This window comes from Amblyraja radiata, chromosome 22 (assembly GCF_010909765.2).
Source record: "Amblyraja radiata isolate CabotCenter1 chromosome 22, sAmbRad1.1.pri, whole genome shotgun sequence".
Lineage (NCBI taxonomy): Eukaryota > Metazoa > Chordata > Chondrichthyes > Rajiformes > Rajidae > Amblyraja > Amblyraja radiata.
In genome coordinates, this window is record NC_045977.1 from 40,265,771 (window position 1) to 40,282,466 (window position 16,696).

The 16,696-nt window shown below is 43.7% G+C and overlaps 1 protein-coding gene across 3 annotated transcripts in view; it reads left to right on the forward strand.

Moving 5' to 3' along the window:
• card11 (caspase recruitment domain family member 11) overlaps nt 1-16,696 on the forward strand; it is a 224,257-nt gene that overhangs the window by 97,782 nt on the left and 109,779 nt on the right. For all 3 annotated transcript variants that reach the window (XM_033041134.1, XM_033041137.1, XM_033041135.1), the window contains 2 exons: nt 11,032-11,256; nt 15,357-15,494. In XM_033041134.1, the coding sequence (XP_032897025.1) occupies nt 11,040-11,256; nt 15,357-15,494 (355 nt within the window). In that variant the 5' untranslated portion in view covers nt 11,032-11,039. The remainder of the gene's footprint in view (nt 1-11,031; nt 11,257-15,356; nt 15,495-16,696) is intronic.

A 16,696-nucleotide genomic window follows, 5' to 3' on the forward strand; every position in this document is an offset into this window, starting at 1 on the left:
TAACTCAGTTTAAGACCACAGTTTAAGAATAAGGAGTAAGCCATTTAGAACAGAGACGAGGAAACGCATTTACTCACAGAGAGTGGTGAGGCTGTGGAATTCTCTGCCTCAGAGGGCGGTGGAGGCAGGTTCTCTGGATGCTTTCAAGAGAGAGCTAGATAGGGCTCTTAAAAATAGCGGAGTCAGGGGATATGGGGAGAAGGCAGGGGTAAGTAAGTAAGTAAGTAATTTTTATTTATAATAGCACTTTTAAATCAAATCATGTTGAAGCCAAAGTGTTTTACAGAGAAGAAATTAGATTTCCATACTGATTGGGGATGATCAGCCATGATCACATTGAATGGCGGTGCTGGCTTGAAGGGCCAAATGGCCTACTCCTGCACCTATTGTCTATTGTCTATTAACTCAACTTGGATCAGATCAATAAACCTAGGACTGCATCCCTAGATCAGATGCCAAACTTCTAGTGTTCACCTCTGCCACTGTTACTTCCCTGTCCCTTTTCTATCTCTGCAATACGTTTCTCCTTTTTTTTCTCTACCACTTCCGCCTCTCTTCACCAAAACTTCCAGTACATTGCCTTGTACAAAAAGCCCCAACCCTTCTTGAAGCCACTACTTCCTCTCCTTTTAAGAAGTCTACGTTGCTTTTGGATGGTGTTGGTCACTCGTGATGTAGTGTCACATCGGTATATATAGAGTTTTTAAGAAGGAACTGCAGATGCTGGAAAATCGAAGGTAGACAAAAGTGCTGGAGAAACTCAGCGGGTTCAGCAGCATCTGTGGAGCGAAGGAAATAGGCAACGTTTCGGGCCGAAACCCTAGGGTTTCGGCCCGAAACTTTGCCTATTTCCTTCAGGGTTTCGGCCCGAAACGTTGCCTATTTCCTTCAGGGTTTCGGCCCGAAACGTTGCCTATTTCCTTCAGGGTTTCGGCCCGAAACGTTGCCTATTTCCTTCGCTCCATAGATGCTGCTGCACCCGCTGAGTTTCTCCAGCACTTTTGTCTACTTTCGGTATATATAGAGTTCAGGACATGATGCCTGGATACAGAATTCACATTCACAAGGCAATGGGAAACAACAGTTACAGAGGATGGTGCCAGGAGTTTAGATACCAGGAGTTTGGCATCCATTGTGAGGATGCATGCAGTGCTCAGTGGCAGCTCTGCTCATTTAACATGCTATGAATGAATATGCATTTGTCACATATTGTGCTCCTCGCACCTGTTTAGAGAGTTTCGCCAATTTATCTCCAATTTATAACCCCTGGATCTAACCATTATACTGCTGTTTTATGCAGTCTTGGACTGTTTAGAACAAATGGAGATTTAATTTAGCTTTAGTTTAGCATAGAACAAACAGTTCTGCACAGGAACAGTCCCTTCGGTCCACAGTGTCCATGCCGAACATGATGCCAAGTTAAACTAATCTCCTCTGCCTGCAGGTGATCCACATCCCTCCACTCCCTGCAACTCCACGTGGCTTTCCATGAAAGTTCATTAGACTTGTTCAAGGTTTCTGCCTTTTCCTCATTTTCTGTTATTAATTTCCTAATCTCATTCTCAAATACGAGCATTGGCTCCATTCTTCCTCTTTTATATACATTTTCAACTTTTTTTTTATCGAGTTTATATTTCCTGCTAGTTTGGTCTCATCTTCTACCCCCTCTCTCTCTCTTTTAAGGGTCATTCTTTTGTTGCTTTCTAATATCTTTCCAATCAACCATTGATCTTCACAACATTGCATCTTTCACTTTGACATAGCCCCTAACTTTCTTAGTTACAGTATGTATGTATGGGTCATCTTTCCTTTAGAACTTTTATTTACCAATGGAATATATCTTTGTCAAAAATGTGACATATTTCCTTGTTATATACTGCCTTACCTTTAATCTGTTATTCCAGTTGACTTTAGCCAACTCTGCCTTCAGAATTTTGTAATAGCCTTTTTTCACGTTTAAGAAACAAATTTCAGACTTAAATTTCACGCAATCAAATTGACATGAAATTCTATCAATGCTATCATCTTTCTTCCCCTAATATTTCCTAATATCTGATCATTGATTACTATCTCTCACTGTTTGTGAATGGATCGAAAGTATCATGTTTTTTATTTGATTTCACGTCAAGTTATTTCAGCCTTAATACACTCGATATAGTGTCTGGAACACCACCTTCAACAATTTAATTTGTCCAATCTATGTGAAGATTCAAATAGCCCCGTATTATCACAATGCCATTTGTAAAAGCCTTCATTATTTCCCCGGTGGCCACTGTTAGATGGAATCATAGTCATACCGCACGGAAACAGGCCCTTCAGTCCATCCTGCCCATGCTAACCAAGACGCTCTATCTATAAGGGTAGTAACAAGGAACTGCAGATGCTGGTTAATACACAAAAGGACAGAAAGTGCTGGAGTAATGGGGGGCACGGTAGCGCAGTGGTAGAGTTGCTGCCTTACAGCGACTGCAGCGCCGGAGACCTGGGTTCGATCCCGACTACGGGTGCTGTCTGTATGGAGTTTGTACGTTTCCCCCTGTGACCTGCGTGGGTTTTCTCCGAGATCTTCGGTTTCCTCCCACACTCCAAAGACGTGCAGGTTTGTAGGTTAATTGGCTTGGTAAATGTAAAAATTGCCCCTAGTGGGCGTAGGATAATGTGCAGGGATCCTGTTCGGCGAGGGCCTGGTGGGCCGAAGGGCCTTTTACCGTGCCCTATCTCGAAACTAAACTAAACTCAACAGGTCAGGCAGCATCTCTGGAGAACATGGATGGGCGACGTTTCAGGTCGAGACCTTTCTTTTGACGTCAGTTTTAAACACCAGACGCTAAATTGAAAGCTTCCTATTTGAACCTTGTCAGCGGTCCAAGTCAAGAGTGTTTTATTGTCATAGTTTTATTGTCCCAGATAGAACAATAAAATTCTTACTTGCAGCAGCACAACTGAATATGTAAACATAGTACACTGTAAACAATATAATTAACGAGAAAAAAAAGTTTAGTGTGTGTGTATATGTATACACATACATATGCATGCACACAATATATATATATATTGTGTGTGTGCATTTGTATCATGTATATACACACTGAACTTTTTTCTTGTTTATTATATTGATAGATAGATGGATAAATAGATAGACATATGGATACACATACGTAGCAGAACATAACAGAGCTTTAGGGAAGCTCTATGAATGCCACTTTATTTTTAGAGCATTTGGAATAGTGAATGAATGAATAAGTTTATTGACCAAGTATTCACATACAAGGAATTTGCCTTGGTGCTCCGCCCGCAAGTGTCAACATGACATACAGTGACATGACAAACAGTACAGAGAATAGTATAGTATAGCTTCCAATGTTACATTATTTTATAAGCAGAAGTTACTAGAAAGTAGCAAACTCGGCATGGTTTCCAGGTATCGTATCGTATCGTATCGTATCGCTATGTAGTTATTGACAATTACTAATGATAGTCCTCCCTGTTCTGTGGTGTAAAGTGTACATCAACTGAATTACTAATCTCTCTTCATGGTTCCTGCAGACTTTCACTGTACATCCGGCCTACTAACTACTTCAAGCAAGTATTATGTCAGCATACATTAACAAGTATTTACATGTGGCTCTGCAATTAAATGAATATTTTGACTACATAATTTTAATGCACAAGCAGAAAGCACTGAAGAGAAAAAAAAGCAAATGAAAGATAGAAGTTCTATTTATAATAATAGTTTTTCTCTGCCTCAGGCATCTGAAACTTCACTGCAGCCAATTAAGTACCTCTGAAGTGTAATCATTGTTATAATGTTGTCAATCTCTGCTGCAGAGGACCATAAGAAACTATGCAGTCATCAGATCCATTCGTGCTGCCTTCAACTTTATGTATTAGGGGTCAAGGCTGATTATCTTCCAGAGCTCATGATGTCTGTGAACACTTTAACCTTGTGTTGACCTTTGCACACCAGCTACCATATGAGCTTGATAACATGATCTCACTGCAGCAGCAAGGAGGCCAGAGGTTTCCGTTCAGGTTTCCTAAGTGGGACAGGGGCATTAGGCGACTGAGTGTCAGTTTCTGCTGTATAGATAGAACAAACGGGAAGACACAGACCGCAGTGGCGCAGCAGTAGAGCTGCTGCCTTACAGCACATGAGACACGGGTTCGATCCTGACTACAGGTGCTGTCTGTACAGAGTTTGTACATTCATTCACCCTGTGAACGGGTACGTTTTCTCCAGGAGCTCCGGTTTCCTCCCCACATTCCAAAGACGTGCGGGTTTGTAGGCTAATTGGCTTCTGTAAATTATCCCCAATGTGTGGGATCAAACTAGTGTAAGGGTAATCGCTGGTCGGCGTGGACTCGATGGGCCGAAGGGCCTGTTTCCAGGCTGCATCTCTAAAACTAATATAGTTCTGAGCATTAGCGCATCAGTCCCATAGTCAAGTACAACGTTCTTGGATGTGGTTAGAGATGAATTGGACAGTAGCCTGGCGAATGGAGGAAAGTGTTCACAAGCTTGGTAATAGAGGTGAAGAAACTGCTCCTGAGGCCTGGTGGTGCGCACAACTGTACCTTCCACTGGACAAAGGAAGAGCTTTCGAAGAGCTGCCTTCATCTTTTCCGGAGGTGAGTGCTGGAGTCATTCCTTTCTTGGAAGACCACCTTTTTTTCCTGAAGGTAGACAAAAATGCTGGAGAAATTCAGCGGGTGAGGCAGCATCTATGGAGCGAAGGAATAGGTGACGTTTCTGGTCGAGACCCGGAAGTGTCTCGACCCGAAACGTCACCTATTCCTTCACTCCATAGATGCTGCCACACCCGCTGAGTGTCTCCAGCATTTTTGTCTACCTTCGATTTTTTCCAGCATCTGCGGTTCTTTCTTAAACCTTTTTTCCTGAATTAATTCTCTTTCTACCACTTTGACCCAACCCAAGCTCCTCTGGCTAGTGATTTTCCTGGTGATAGACAAAAGTGCTGGAAAAACTCAGCGGGTGCAGCAGCATCTATGGAGCGAAGGAAATAGGCAACGTTTCGGGCCGAAACCCTTCTTCAGACTGATGGAAGGTGGTGGGGGAGGGGGGGGGGGAGAAGAAAGGAAACAGGAAGAGGAGGAGCCCGAGGGCTGAGGGAGAGCTGAGAAGGGGAGGAGACAGCAAGGGCTACCGGAAATTGGAGAATTTAATGTTTATGTCGCTAGGGTGCAGACTGCCCAAGCGGAATATGAGGTGCTGCTCCTCCAATTTCCAGTGGTGCTCACTCTGGCCATGGAGGAGGCCCAGGACAGAGAGGTCGTATTCGGAATGGGAGGGGGAGTTGAAGTGCTGAGCCACCGGGAGGTCAAGTTGGTTAATATGGACCGGGCGGAGGTGTTCGGCGTTACAATCGCCAAGCCTACGCTTGGTCTCACTGATGTAGATCTTCGGAGGGAGGAATATTTGGTGAGCAATGAAAGTAAAGGTGCTCTTTCCTTCTGACAACACAGCCTCAGTTTAAAAGTCTGCTACACGCTCCTTCATTCATTTCACTCTTTCTCCTGAAGCAGCCAGCATTTGACACCTTCTGTAGTTCATCCCATCTCCCACAGTTTCTGAAACCACTGAATTAAATGATCAATTAATCTCTGAACTGCACAGAATGAAACCCAAAAGGATTCTGACACTCCCATTTGCAGCCTGCAGTAGTTGTTTGTAATGCCGTTACAGTCACGTAGCCTTCTTAAGGGCCTGTCCCACACGCAATTTGCCAGCACCCGTCATAGTCGCAGCAGGTCGCCCAAAATGCTCAAAATGTTGAAAATCCAGCGGTGACCAGAAAAAGGTACGACTCTTTGGGTGACTACACACGACCATACAGGCGTCACGTCACGTACCTTGTTCTGGTCGCCGCTGGATTTTCAACACTTTGAAAAACTTAGGCGATCTGCAGCGACTATGACGTGTGCCGGCAAGATGCCGAAAAAAATCATGTAAGTGGGACAGGCCCTTTACAATAAGAACCATCTTCTGAAAAATGTGCCCAATGCAGTGTACACTCGTTCTAATGCTAGATTTGGAATTGTTTATGAATCCTAAAACAGTGGCGCACATGAACAGGGCATTTTGCCCACAATGTCTGTGGCGAACATGTTTCCAACTTGAACTCATCCCCTTTGCCTCCACGTGATCCTTATCCCCTGCATATTGAAGTGCCTATCCGATAGCTTAAATACCAGTATCGTATCTGCCTAGTATATTACGTTAACCAGCTACGTTACAAGGATGTCTGCAAGAGAGATATGAAAGCGCTCGACATGGATGTGGAGTCCTGGGAGAGCCTTAAAGCTGACCGCACGAGGTGGAGAGGTACACTGCACCAACATCTCAACACGGGGGAAGAGAAACTGTTGAACGCAGCGGCAGACAAGCGAGCACGCAGAAAGGAGCGCGGCAACTTCAACAAACCCGAGACCGCACACACAAATGTGGCCTTTGCGATGGAGACTGTCACTCCCACATTGGTCTCTTCAGTCACAAGCGACGCTGCTCCAGCTGAGGTTTGGAGCAAGCAGCTAACAACTAGGATGCATCACCCATGGTCAGTCATGACCGAGGGGGGCCTACAACTATCTGCCTCCATCATCACCCCCGGCAGTGCGTTCTAGACTCCCACCATGCTTTGTTTGTCTAACATAAAATTGCTACACACATTTCCTTTACACTTCACCACTCTCGCCTTAAAGCTGTGCTTTCAGCTCTTTGACATTTCCACCCTGAGAAAATGCTCTGACTGTCTACCCTATCTTTACAGAAGTATCTCTCCAAGTTCAAATTCTACAATTCGACTTACAAAATTTGAGTTCAGTTTATAAAAATGAAATCGGGGTCTGTAGAAAGCTGTCAGATTATCACAAATAGCAAAACCATCAGATAAAGCTTGAGTAGGAAGGAGCTGCAGATGCTGGTTTACACCTGGAGTGACCCAAAATGCTGGAGTAGCTCAGCGGGACAGGGCAGGATCTCTGGAGAGAAGGAATGGGTGATGTTTCGGCTCAAGGCTCTTCTTCAGACTATTTGAGGTTGGATGTCTGAAGAAAAGTCATGGAACCAATGGAATTGGTTTGAGGTGCGGGTGTTAGGGGTTATGGGGAAAAGGCAGAAGAATGGGGTTAGGAGGGAGAGATAGATCAGTCGTGATTGAATGGCCAAGTAGACTTGATGGGACGAATGGCCTAATTCTGCTCCGATCACTAATGACCTCATGACCGTATAAACAATGGATAGGCAACTCTGGTTCATAACGAGGGCTGTGCAATTCGCAATCGTTTGATGCAGTTACAAGTTATCTCCATGCAACAGCTTTGTATTTGTTGGCCAGAATTCATCTCTTCATGGATTCATTACTGAGGTGGATCCAATGGGTTGTAACACTGTGTGGATGCTGTTGGATGTGGAACATCATCTCTCCTTCTCGAGGAAGAGCCAGGCATATGGAAGAGGACTGTAAAGAAAGATTCAAAAAGAAAAGACAAAAAGTCACGACCTCAGAATACTTTGCAGCCTGAAATAATGGGGACCCGGGCTAAGTTTAGACAGCTAGCAGTGGGCTGTGTACAGCATGAGTATCGGAATCCTGACAGCACCTTTATCATTTAAACTAAAATAAAACTGGAAATGTTGGTAATAATCAGCAATGTTGGCAGCATCAAATGGTATTTCACAAGATAAACTATCCGGTTAAGATGCCATTTTCATTAGTACTGCTGAAATGTTATGGCAATTTTTGCCTTTAGATCTTCACCTGAACTCTCGCTGATGGAGCCATCAGTAACTATCTTGTATTTTCCAAATTTGACGATCACTTTCAATCTTCATTGTTAGTTGAGTACTTACAGTGTTTCCTATTTTCCTTTTGCTGTCTTGCCGACATCAATTGTTAAGAGAGAAATAAATGAGCGGTGAAAGTAGAGAGAAGAACGTCCCTTGAAAAAAATAGCTCACTTATTTTGTGTCAACCTGTCTCAGCTGGTGATGCAGCCTGAGTCAGAAGATCATTGATTCAGACACACGACTCCGAGATTTGACACACACTGCAGACTGACACTGCAGATGCATATTGAGAGAGCTGGATGATATTTAGGATGACACCAGCCTGCCAGCAGAAATGGTTGCAAGAATGTGGCTGTAAGAATGCAGAGAAGTGTGGGAACGTGAGGGTTTGAGCTATAAGGAGAGGTTGGGGGGGGGGCCAGGATGTTATTCCTTGGAGTGCAGGAGGCAGAGGGGTGATCTTATAGAGGTCATATAAATTCATGAAGGGAAGAGACAGGGTGAATGCACAGTCTTTTACCCAGAATAGGGGAATCAAGAACCAAAGGACATAGGTTGAATGTCTTCTTCTGCTTCTTGCATGTGGCGTGCACAGCCTAAAGTTGTAGGACAACTTGTTCTATTTGAAGAAGGGTTTCGTCCCGAAACGTCGCCTATTTCCTTCGTTCCATAGATGCTGCTGCACCCGCTGAGTTTATCTAGCACTTTTGTCTACCTTGTTCTATTTGATCTTATTTGATTGGGCACACCAGGTTGATTGCATTTGTCGAAACAGGGCGGACCACGTGTAGGTTGCAATCTCCCCCCAACCCAAGGTTGAAGGGGAGAGGGGAAAGATTGAATAGGAACCTGAGGAGCACCTTTTTCACGCAGATGGTGGTGGGTATATGGAATGAGCTGCCAGAGGAGTTAGTTGAGGAAAGTGCCATAACAATAGACAATAGGTGCAGGAGTAGGCCATTCGGCCCTTCGAGCCAGCACCGACCGCCATTCAATGTGATCATGGCTTATCATCCCCAATCAGTACCCCATTCCTGCCTTATCCCCGATATCCCCTGACTCCGCTATAACAGCATCGGTTATTGGACATGTACGTGGATAGGAAAGGTTTAGTGGGATATGGGCCAAATGCAAGCAAATTGGACGAGTGTAGATGGGGTATCTTGGTCGGTATGGACAAGTTGGGCTGAAGGGCCTGTTCACCTGCTGGATGACTGTATGACTCTTTAATTTTCTTGCAGTGTCCTGTCGTTCAGCACTGAGCAATAAAAATCAAACCTACCAATTATGTTTATTGTTTCTCAGGCACAAACTGTCATTAAAGACTGAATTAAGCTCATCTTATCGAACAGAAAGCCAAATTTATACAACAAAAAATATCTTGGCGTTTTTGAACAAGAAAATATGGAAAATATGTGTATGTATTTGGGTAAAAGAACTATAAGTGTATCGGAGGTATTTTGAAGGTGTTTCATCAACGCCCAACCATTGGGTGGAGGATCCATGACTAATCAGCGACTATTCATTGTGACGGTGCAATAAATAAAAGTAATCAAGTTTTCTCTGAAGTTTTAAAGAAAGTATTTTATTGCATCAGTGACTATTCAAACCTTTGCAGTCGAGGTGACAATGGAATATATAAAAATAATCAAGTTTCCTAAGAATTCTGCAAACATAATTGAGATCTTTAAAATAGCCTACAATGGGAGTCAGCAATGAAGTTTACCTTTTCCACTGAAGTTCATGCTATAACTTTGCATTGGTAGCGGTGGTGGATGTAATAATCTGACCAGGGAACCCAGTAAAACAGAGTTGATGATATGAAGAAATATAGGGGGTTAGAGATGGGGAATATAGTTACATTTAGATTGTTGAAATAAAAAGCCACCATAGATACAATGGGCTCTGTGATTGTAATGTTCAATGATTCAGTAACCGTAAATATAACTCGGAGCTTGTTGACTAACAGCATGAGAGCATTTCAGAAAAGCATGAATAAATAGTTTTCAAAAATCACAATTGGAATGTGTTTCATTTCTGCAGTGTGGCCGAGTTGCAGAAAAGACTCCATGCAAGGATTTTTTGATGCAATTTTATTCCTTAAACAAAGCTGTGTAACAAAAAAGGCGCATGGTGCTGGAGTAACTCAGTGGGTCAGGCAGCATCTCTGGAGAACACAGATAGGTGACGTTTCACAGAGTGCTGGAGTAACTCAGCGGGTCAGGCAGCATCTGTGGAGAACATGGATAGGTGACGTTTCACAGAGTGCTGGAGTAACACAGCGGGTCAGGCAGCATCTCTGGAGAACACAGATAGGTGACGTTTCACAGAGTGCTGGAGTAACACAGCGGGTCAGGCAGCATCTCTGGAGAACACAGATAGGTGACGTTTCACAGAGTGCTGGAATAACACAGCGGGTCAGGCAGCATCTCTGGAGAACACAGATAGGTGACGTTTCAGGTCGGGACACTGAAGAAGGGCCTCAGTCCTTCTGTAACATCAGCTTGGAAACAAGACCGAGACCGATGTAGAACATTGGTGATGGTTGAGACAGTCTTTCCTGTTTCATTTGTTCTGGGTAAGCCATTTAGAACGGAGATGAGGAAACACTTTTTAACACCGAGTTGTGAGTCTGTGGAATTCTCTGAGGGCGGTGGATACTTTCAAGAGAGAGCTAGATAGGGCTCTTGAAGATAGCGGAGTATGGGGATATGGGGAGAAGGCAGGAACGGGGTATTGATTGTGGATGATCAGCCATGATCACATTGAATGGATCGAAGGACCGAAGGGCCTACTCCTGCACCTGTCTATTGTCTATATCTCTCTACATCACCGTCTGTATCTCTCGTTTCCCTTTTCCTTGACTCTCAGTCTGAAGATGGGTCTCGACCCGATACGTCGCCTATTCCTTTTCTCCACAGATGCTGTCTGACCCGCTGTGTTACTCCAGCTTTTTGTGTCTATCTTCATTTTCGAATCACTTGGATTCCCACTGACAGTTTACGCAAAGAGATGATCCAAATCTAGTGTAAATAGATCAAAGCTAATGCTTTGCCAAATCTGGCAAATACTCAGTAGTTTTAAACATCGCTGTCATGTAGAATTAGCGTGTAATTTATGCGCACACTGTGATTTTTGTGTGTGTGGTCTGAGTCTACGTGTGTTGGAGATTTTCATTGTATCTTATGCAGGTGACAATAAACTCTACTTGACTTGTGCTGCAGGTCGGGAGATGAACACCTGTGGTTCGGAGGTGGAGAATCTCAGCAGTGGGAAGGACGATGACGAAGCAGTGTGGGACAATGTGGAGTCTAATCGGCATGTCCTCAGCCGCTACATTAACTCAGCCAAGCTCACACCGTACCTCCGTCAGTGTAAAGTCATCGACGAGCAGGATGAAGATGAGGTGCTCCACTCACCCATGCTGACGTCCAGAATCAACCGGTCAAGTAATTGCAATCAATCATCCTTTTAAAATGGTGTCGATTCAATGTTTTAAATGTTCACGTCATGTTCAATAAATAGTGATGTTCCACAGTAAAACACAAAGTGCTGGAGGATTCAACGGGCCAGGCAGCATCTGTGGAGGGAATGGACTTTGAGTCCTGATCTGAAACGCTACCTTTCCATCACCCCTTCCCCCCCCCCCCCCCCCCCCCCCAAGATGCTGCCTGACCCGTTGAGTTCCTCCAGCACTTTGTTTTTTTTTTAACTTAATCCCAGCATTCTCTCTACATTCACATGAACCTGCACTTTTATTTAAAAAATATAGCAAAAGTGAATTTTAACGGGAAAAATTGTATTGCTTTCTTTTATTAAGAATAAATAAAACAAAGCAATGCAATTTTTTCCTGTTAAAATTGGTTTGGTGCATCTGGCAAAATCCAACATTAATTGCTTTTCAGAAGCTGGTGATGAAGTGCCCTTCACCACTGCAGGCTCAGTGATAAAAGTGCGTTCACAATGCTATTAGGTAGAAATGATAGGAAGGATATTGGGATATTGTGTGTAATTTTAGAGCAGAACTTTGGAGTGGTGACATTCCCATTTACAAGCTCCCCGCTCCCTTGTTCTTGGGATTGTAGGTTTGCAAAGTGCTGTCGAAGAATGGTTATAATATCTTGTGGAGGTTTGAGATGATAACTTGAAATTTTAGGCCCTCCTTTTGATTCATCTTTACCATGGACGACCAGTCCTTCTTCACCATCCCCACCAAGAAGGTCTTAAGGGCCTCTGGTTCAATTCAGTTCAGTTTATTGTCACATGTACCGAGGTACAGTGAAAACGTTTTGCTGCGTGCTAACCAGACAGCGGAAAGACAATACATGATTACAATCGATCCATTTACAGTATATGCCGATATACTGTGAATGGATCGATAAAGGGAATAATGTTTAGTGCAAGGTAAACCTAACAAAGTCCGATCAAGGATAGTCCGAGGGTCATCAAAGAGGTAGATAGTAGCAAAGATCCTACAGCGAGCAAGATGTTCCACTCTTGACGAAAAAGACGTAGTACGGTCATGGGCAGATTCATGGGTAATTTTCGGCCCCATTTCCGTAACCGGCTTCCATCTCCGCACCAAAGATCCCGTAGCGGAGCAAAGATACTAGTGCGGAGACGGAAGCTGGTTACGGAAACATCCTCGTAAAAATAAAAGTTATTTGGTAAAAATATTCTCCTCATTTTCAGAATTATAATTTATTAACACAAACTGTTCCCCCGCAACGTTGATTACACTGCGAGTCGGGTCGGGTCGGGTCCGGTTACGGAAATGGATGAAAAAAAGGCCCACGTTCCGCTCCGTTACGTACTACACGTCAGCCCATTGCATTTAGCAGGAGTGGTCTATCTTGCTCTGCTATAGGATCTTTGGATAGTAGTTCAGCACTGCTCTCTGGTTGTGATAGGATGATTCAGTTGCCTGATAACAGCTGGGAAGAAACTGTCCCTGAATCTGGACGTGTGCGTTTTCACACTTCTGTACCTTTTGCCTAATGGGAGAGGGGAGAAGAGGGTGCGGCCAATGTGCGACTCATCCTTGATTTATGCTGCTGGCCTTGCCAAGACCTCGCCCTGTTCTTCCTCGAATCACAAAATCTCCTCAAGGTATGCCTACGGTTATAAGATCTTCTTTATTTCAGATCAAGTACTTTCCCCGTGTACCAATGGTGATATTTCCCTTCAGTGCAAAGCCACCTATATATTTTTATCCTATACATTCCCCTTTGTTTTCAGTGCACTTTAACAAGGAATATTAGACTTTCTAAAGAACTCTAGATGCAACTGAGAATTTCTGGTATATGGTTTTTCCTTCACTAATGTTTGTTAGCGGACTTGTTGAACGAGTTATTATTAGAGATCCATTATGATTATCCCGGCTTCTGAAGACTTAAAGAGCTGACCTTCTGTTTGATCCTTCTATATCACGCGATTCAAAGAAAAATTCATGCTACCAAATGAATCCATTTTGGCTCGCAAACAAAAAGTGCAGGTGCTCTTATAGAAATGACTGCATAGTGTATAGTGACGCAAGGACTGAGGTGACAGGGAACATCCCCAATCAATCGTCTAGAGCTGTAAGTGACGGGGATTGAGATAATGCACATAATTTCACCTGCATCAATTTGTTGGAGAAATAATTTTGCTTTTATTACCAGCCTGCAGTGGCTCCAATCTCCAGTTCTGCTCACTGCAGTTTTCAGCGGCTGTTTCAATAGATAATGTTTTCTGTTTGCTTTGAAAGCAGATTTCTGTAGACCGGCTATAAAATAACTCTTGGGGCTAAATTCGAATAGCCCTTGAAAATAAGCGGCGATTGGTGTGCATATTTAAAGGTCCCATCGACACAATTGCAGGCAGGCCACCTGTTTCGTGTGTGTGTGTGTGTGTGTGTGTGTGTGTTCATCATAATTTCAGTACATGCAAACACTACCCATGTTGTTAATATGGGCATCCTGCTCCTGATTTAAAGTGAGGCTGCATCTCGTATAGGGGAAGGGCCCAGTGCAGGAGCAGATCCCAGCAGTTAAGCTCCTACCAAAGAAACAGTGTAGATTGGCACAGAAGGGATCAGAGCTGGTTCTACCATGTCCCCAAGTTCATCACTGGCCTTAATGAGGGAATAGACAGCAGGACTTGTCCTGCATTCACGAGGGATTATGCTGAGGAAACAAATCCTCAGGATGAGTTGCAAGAAAAGGGAAGCACTAACCGTCATTCCCAAATTCTGCTCCACATTGTCCATGATATGCCAAGGTAGATTAAATTGCTCCCTCAGCTTCAATGGTTCAATGTTTTTTTTATTATCATTGGTACCAAGATACAGTGACAAACATGTTTTTGCATACAGGTCAGCAAGATTATTGCTGTACACAAGGAAAAATCCCCAATTAAGTACCAAATGCATAGAAACAGCCCACTGAGCTCGTATGCAAGGTCGACATGTTTGGCCCTATTTTCACAGTCCAAGCCATCAAGGCTCATTGCAGTCGTCGCTTCACATCCTCCGCTTGTGTCTGCTCCGCGTCCCTTGTGAATACTGGAATCCACCAGAAAGGGAACTGTTCATCCCGATATTAATCAGGACAATCCCATCCCACAACAGTCCGTTCACAGTCTATTAAGCATTCATCTACTCCATTCTTCTTGTTAGGATGGAGGTTGAGTTACAGAGTCTTTCACCAAGGGTAAGGGAATCAAGAACCACAGGTCTGAAGAAGGGTCTCGACCTGAAACGTCACCCATTCCTTCTCTCCAGAGATGCTGCTTGTCCCGCTGAGTTTTTTTGTGTGTCTACCTTCAACTACAAGGCATAGGTTTAAGATGCGAGAGGAAACATTTAACTCAAAGGAACCCAAAGTGTAACCTTTTCACGCAGAGGGTGGTGGGTGTATGGAATGAGCTGCCAGGGGAGGTAGTTGAGGTAGGTCCTACGGCAATGTTTAAAAGACATTTGGGCAGGTACCTGGTTAGGTACGTTTAGAGGGATATGGGCCAAATGCAGGCAGGTAGGACTAGCATAGATGGGGCATCCTGGTCAGTTTGGGCAAGTTGGGCTGAAGGGCCTGTTTGCGTGCTGCAAGACTCTATGACCATGACTCTAATTCTGTTGCCAACCATCACATTTTCAACATGAGGGAGGAAACTGGAGTACCTGGGTGAAGCCCATGTGGTCGTAGGAGACCATTTTCTTTATATATATTCTATGAAATGCAAGGAATGCTTACTCTGGAAAGTAAACCAGGATAAGCCACCCTCTATGATCTGTGGACACGAGGAACTGGAGATGCTGGTTTACAAAACAAGCACAAAGTGCCGGAGTAACTCAACAGGTTCCGCAGCATCTCTGGACATGTTCTCCAAAGATGCTGCCTGACCCGCTGAGTTACTCCAGCACTTTGTGTGTCTTTTCTTTTTCTACACGATCTGCACCTCCTGTTAGAGTCTTACTGTAGCTGTGAAAATTCGCACCTCTGGTCTCCGAAGTGAAAAAAAATTGCGTGTGTGAAAAAAATAGTTAAACTCAAAACTTTTTCTCTTTCCAAAGGTCGTCTGCTAGATATCCTTCAAACAAAGGGAGAGAGAGGATATGTTGTTTTTCTGGAGAGTCTTGAGTTCTATTATCCAGAACTGTACAAGTTGGTCACTGGCAAGGAGCCCACACGACGATTCTCAACAATTGTTGGTAGGCATCACTTTTCATTTCATAACCTACAAAATGGAGCAACCGTGACTTTTATAACTAGTATTATGGTTATTAATTCGTTTTATTCTTCAGAATTATAACAGATGTGTGTGTTATGTGTTTACGGGCCAGTTAAGCTGCTGCAAGTAAGAATTTCATCATTCTGTTTTTGGTACAGATGACAATTAAACACTCTTGACTCTTGAATTACGGATGTATTTTATGTTTTCACCAATGTTAAACCATCTTTCTTTAATCAGGCTTTGCAATTCCTCACTTCCCTATAAACTAAGGTAGACAAAAATGCTGGAGAAACTCAGCGGGTGAGGCAGCAACTACGGAGCGAAGGAATAGGTGACGTTTCGGGTCGAGACCCGGAAGGGTCTCGACCCGATACGTCACCTATTCCTTCGCTCCGTAGATGCTGCCTCACCCGCTGAGTTTCCAGAAGGGTCTCGACCCGAAACGTCACCTATTCCTTCGCTCCGTAGATGCTGCCTCACCCGCTGAGTTTCCAGAAGGGTCTCGACCCGAAACGTCACCTATTCCTTCGCTCCGTAGATGCTGCCTCACCCGCTGAGTTTCTCCAGCATTTTTGTCTACCTTCGATTTTTCCAGCATCTGCAGTTCTTTCTCAAACATTTCCCCATGAACTATATCTGTCAAAATAGAAAATGGGCAACAAACTAAAATCAACAAAATTACGAGGAAATAGATGCTATTGGTGATCATTCCCTTTCTCCTGTTGAATTCTGAGGGACGTTACAAGGAGAATCACTTTTGTGAACAAGGAGTTAATTAAACACACGTTAAAACTGTAATTAAAGTCTGAAGAAGGGTTTAGGCCCGAAACTTTGCCTATTTCCTTCGCTCCATAGATGCTGCTGCACCCGCTGAGTTTCTCCAGCATTTTTGTCTACCTTAAAACTGTAATCTGTACAAAATCGTGCGGATATTTTGTCATTCATATTGCAGCCACTATTAAATATTACACCCACATGATGGGAATAGATAGAGTGGATGCACAGTGCTTTACCCACAGTAGGGGAATCAGGAACCAGAGGACATGGGTTTAAGTTGAGAGGGGAAGGATTTAATACTGAGGGACACTTTTTGGGCGTATGGAACAAGTTGCCAGAGGAGGTAGTTGAGGCAGGTACAATAACAACATTTAACAGACATTTGGACAAGGTACCTGGTAG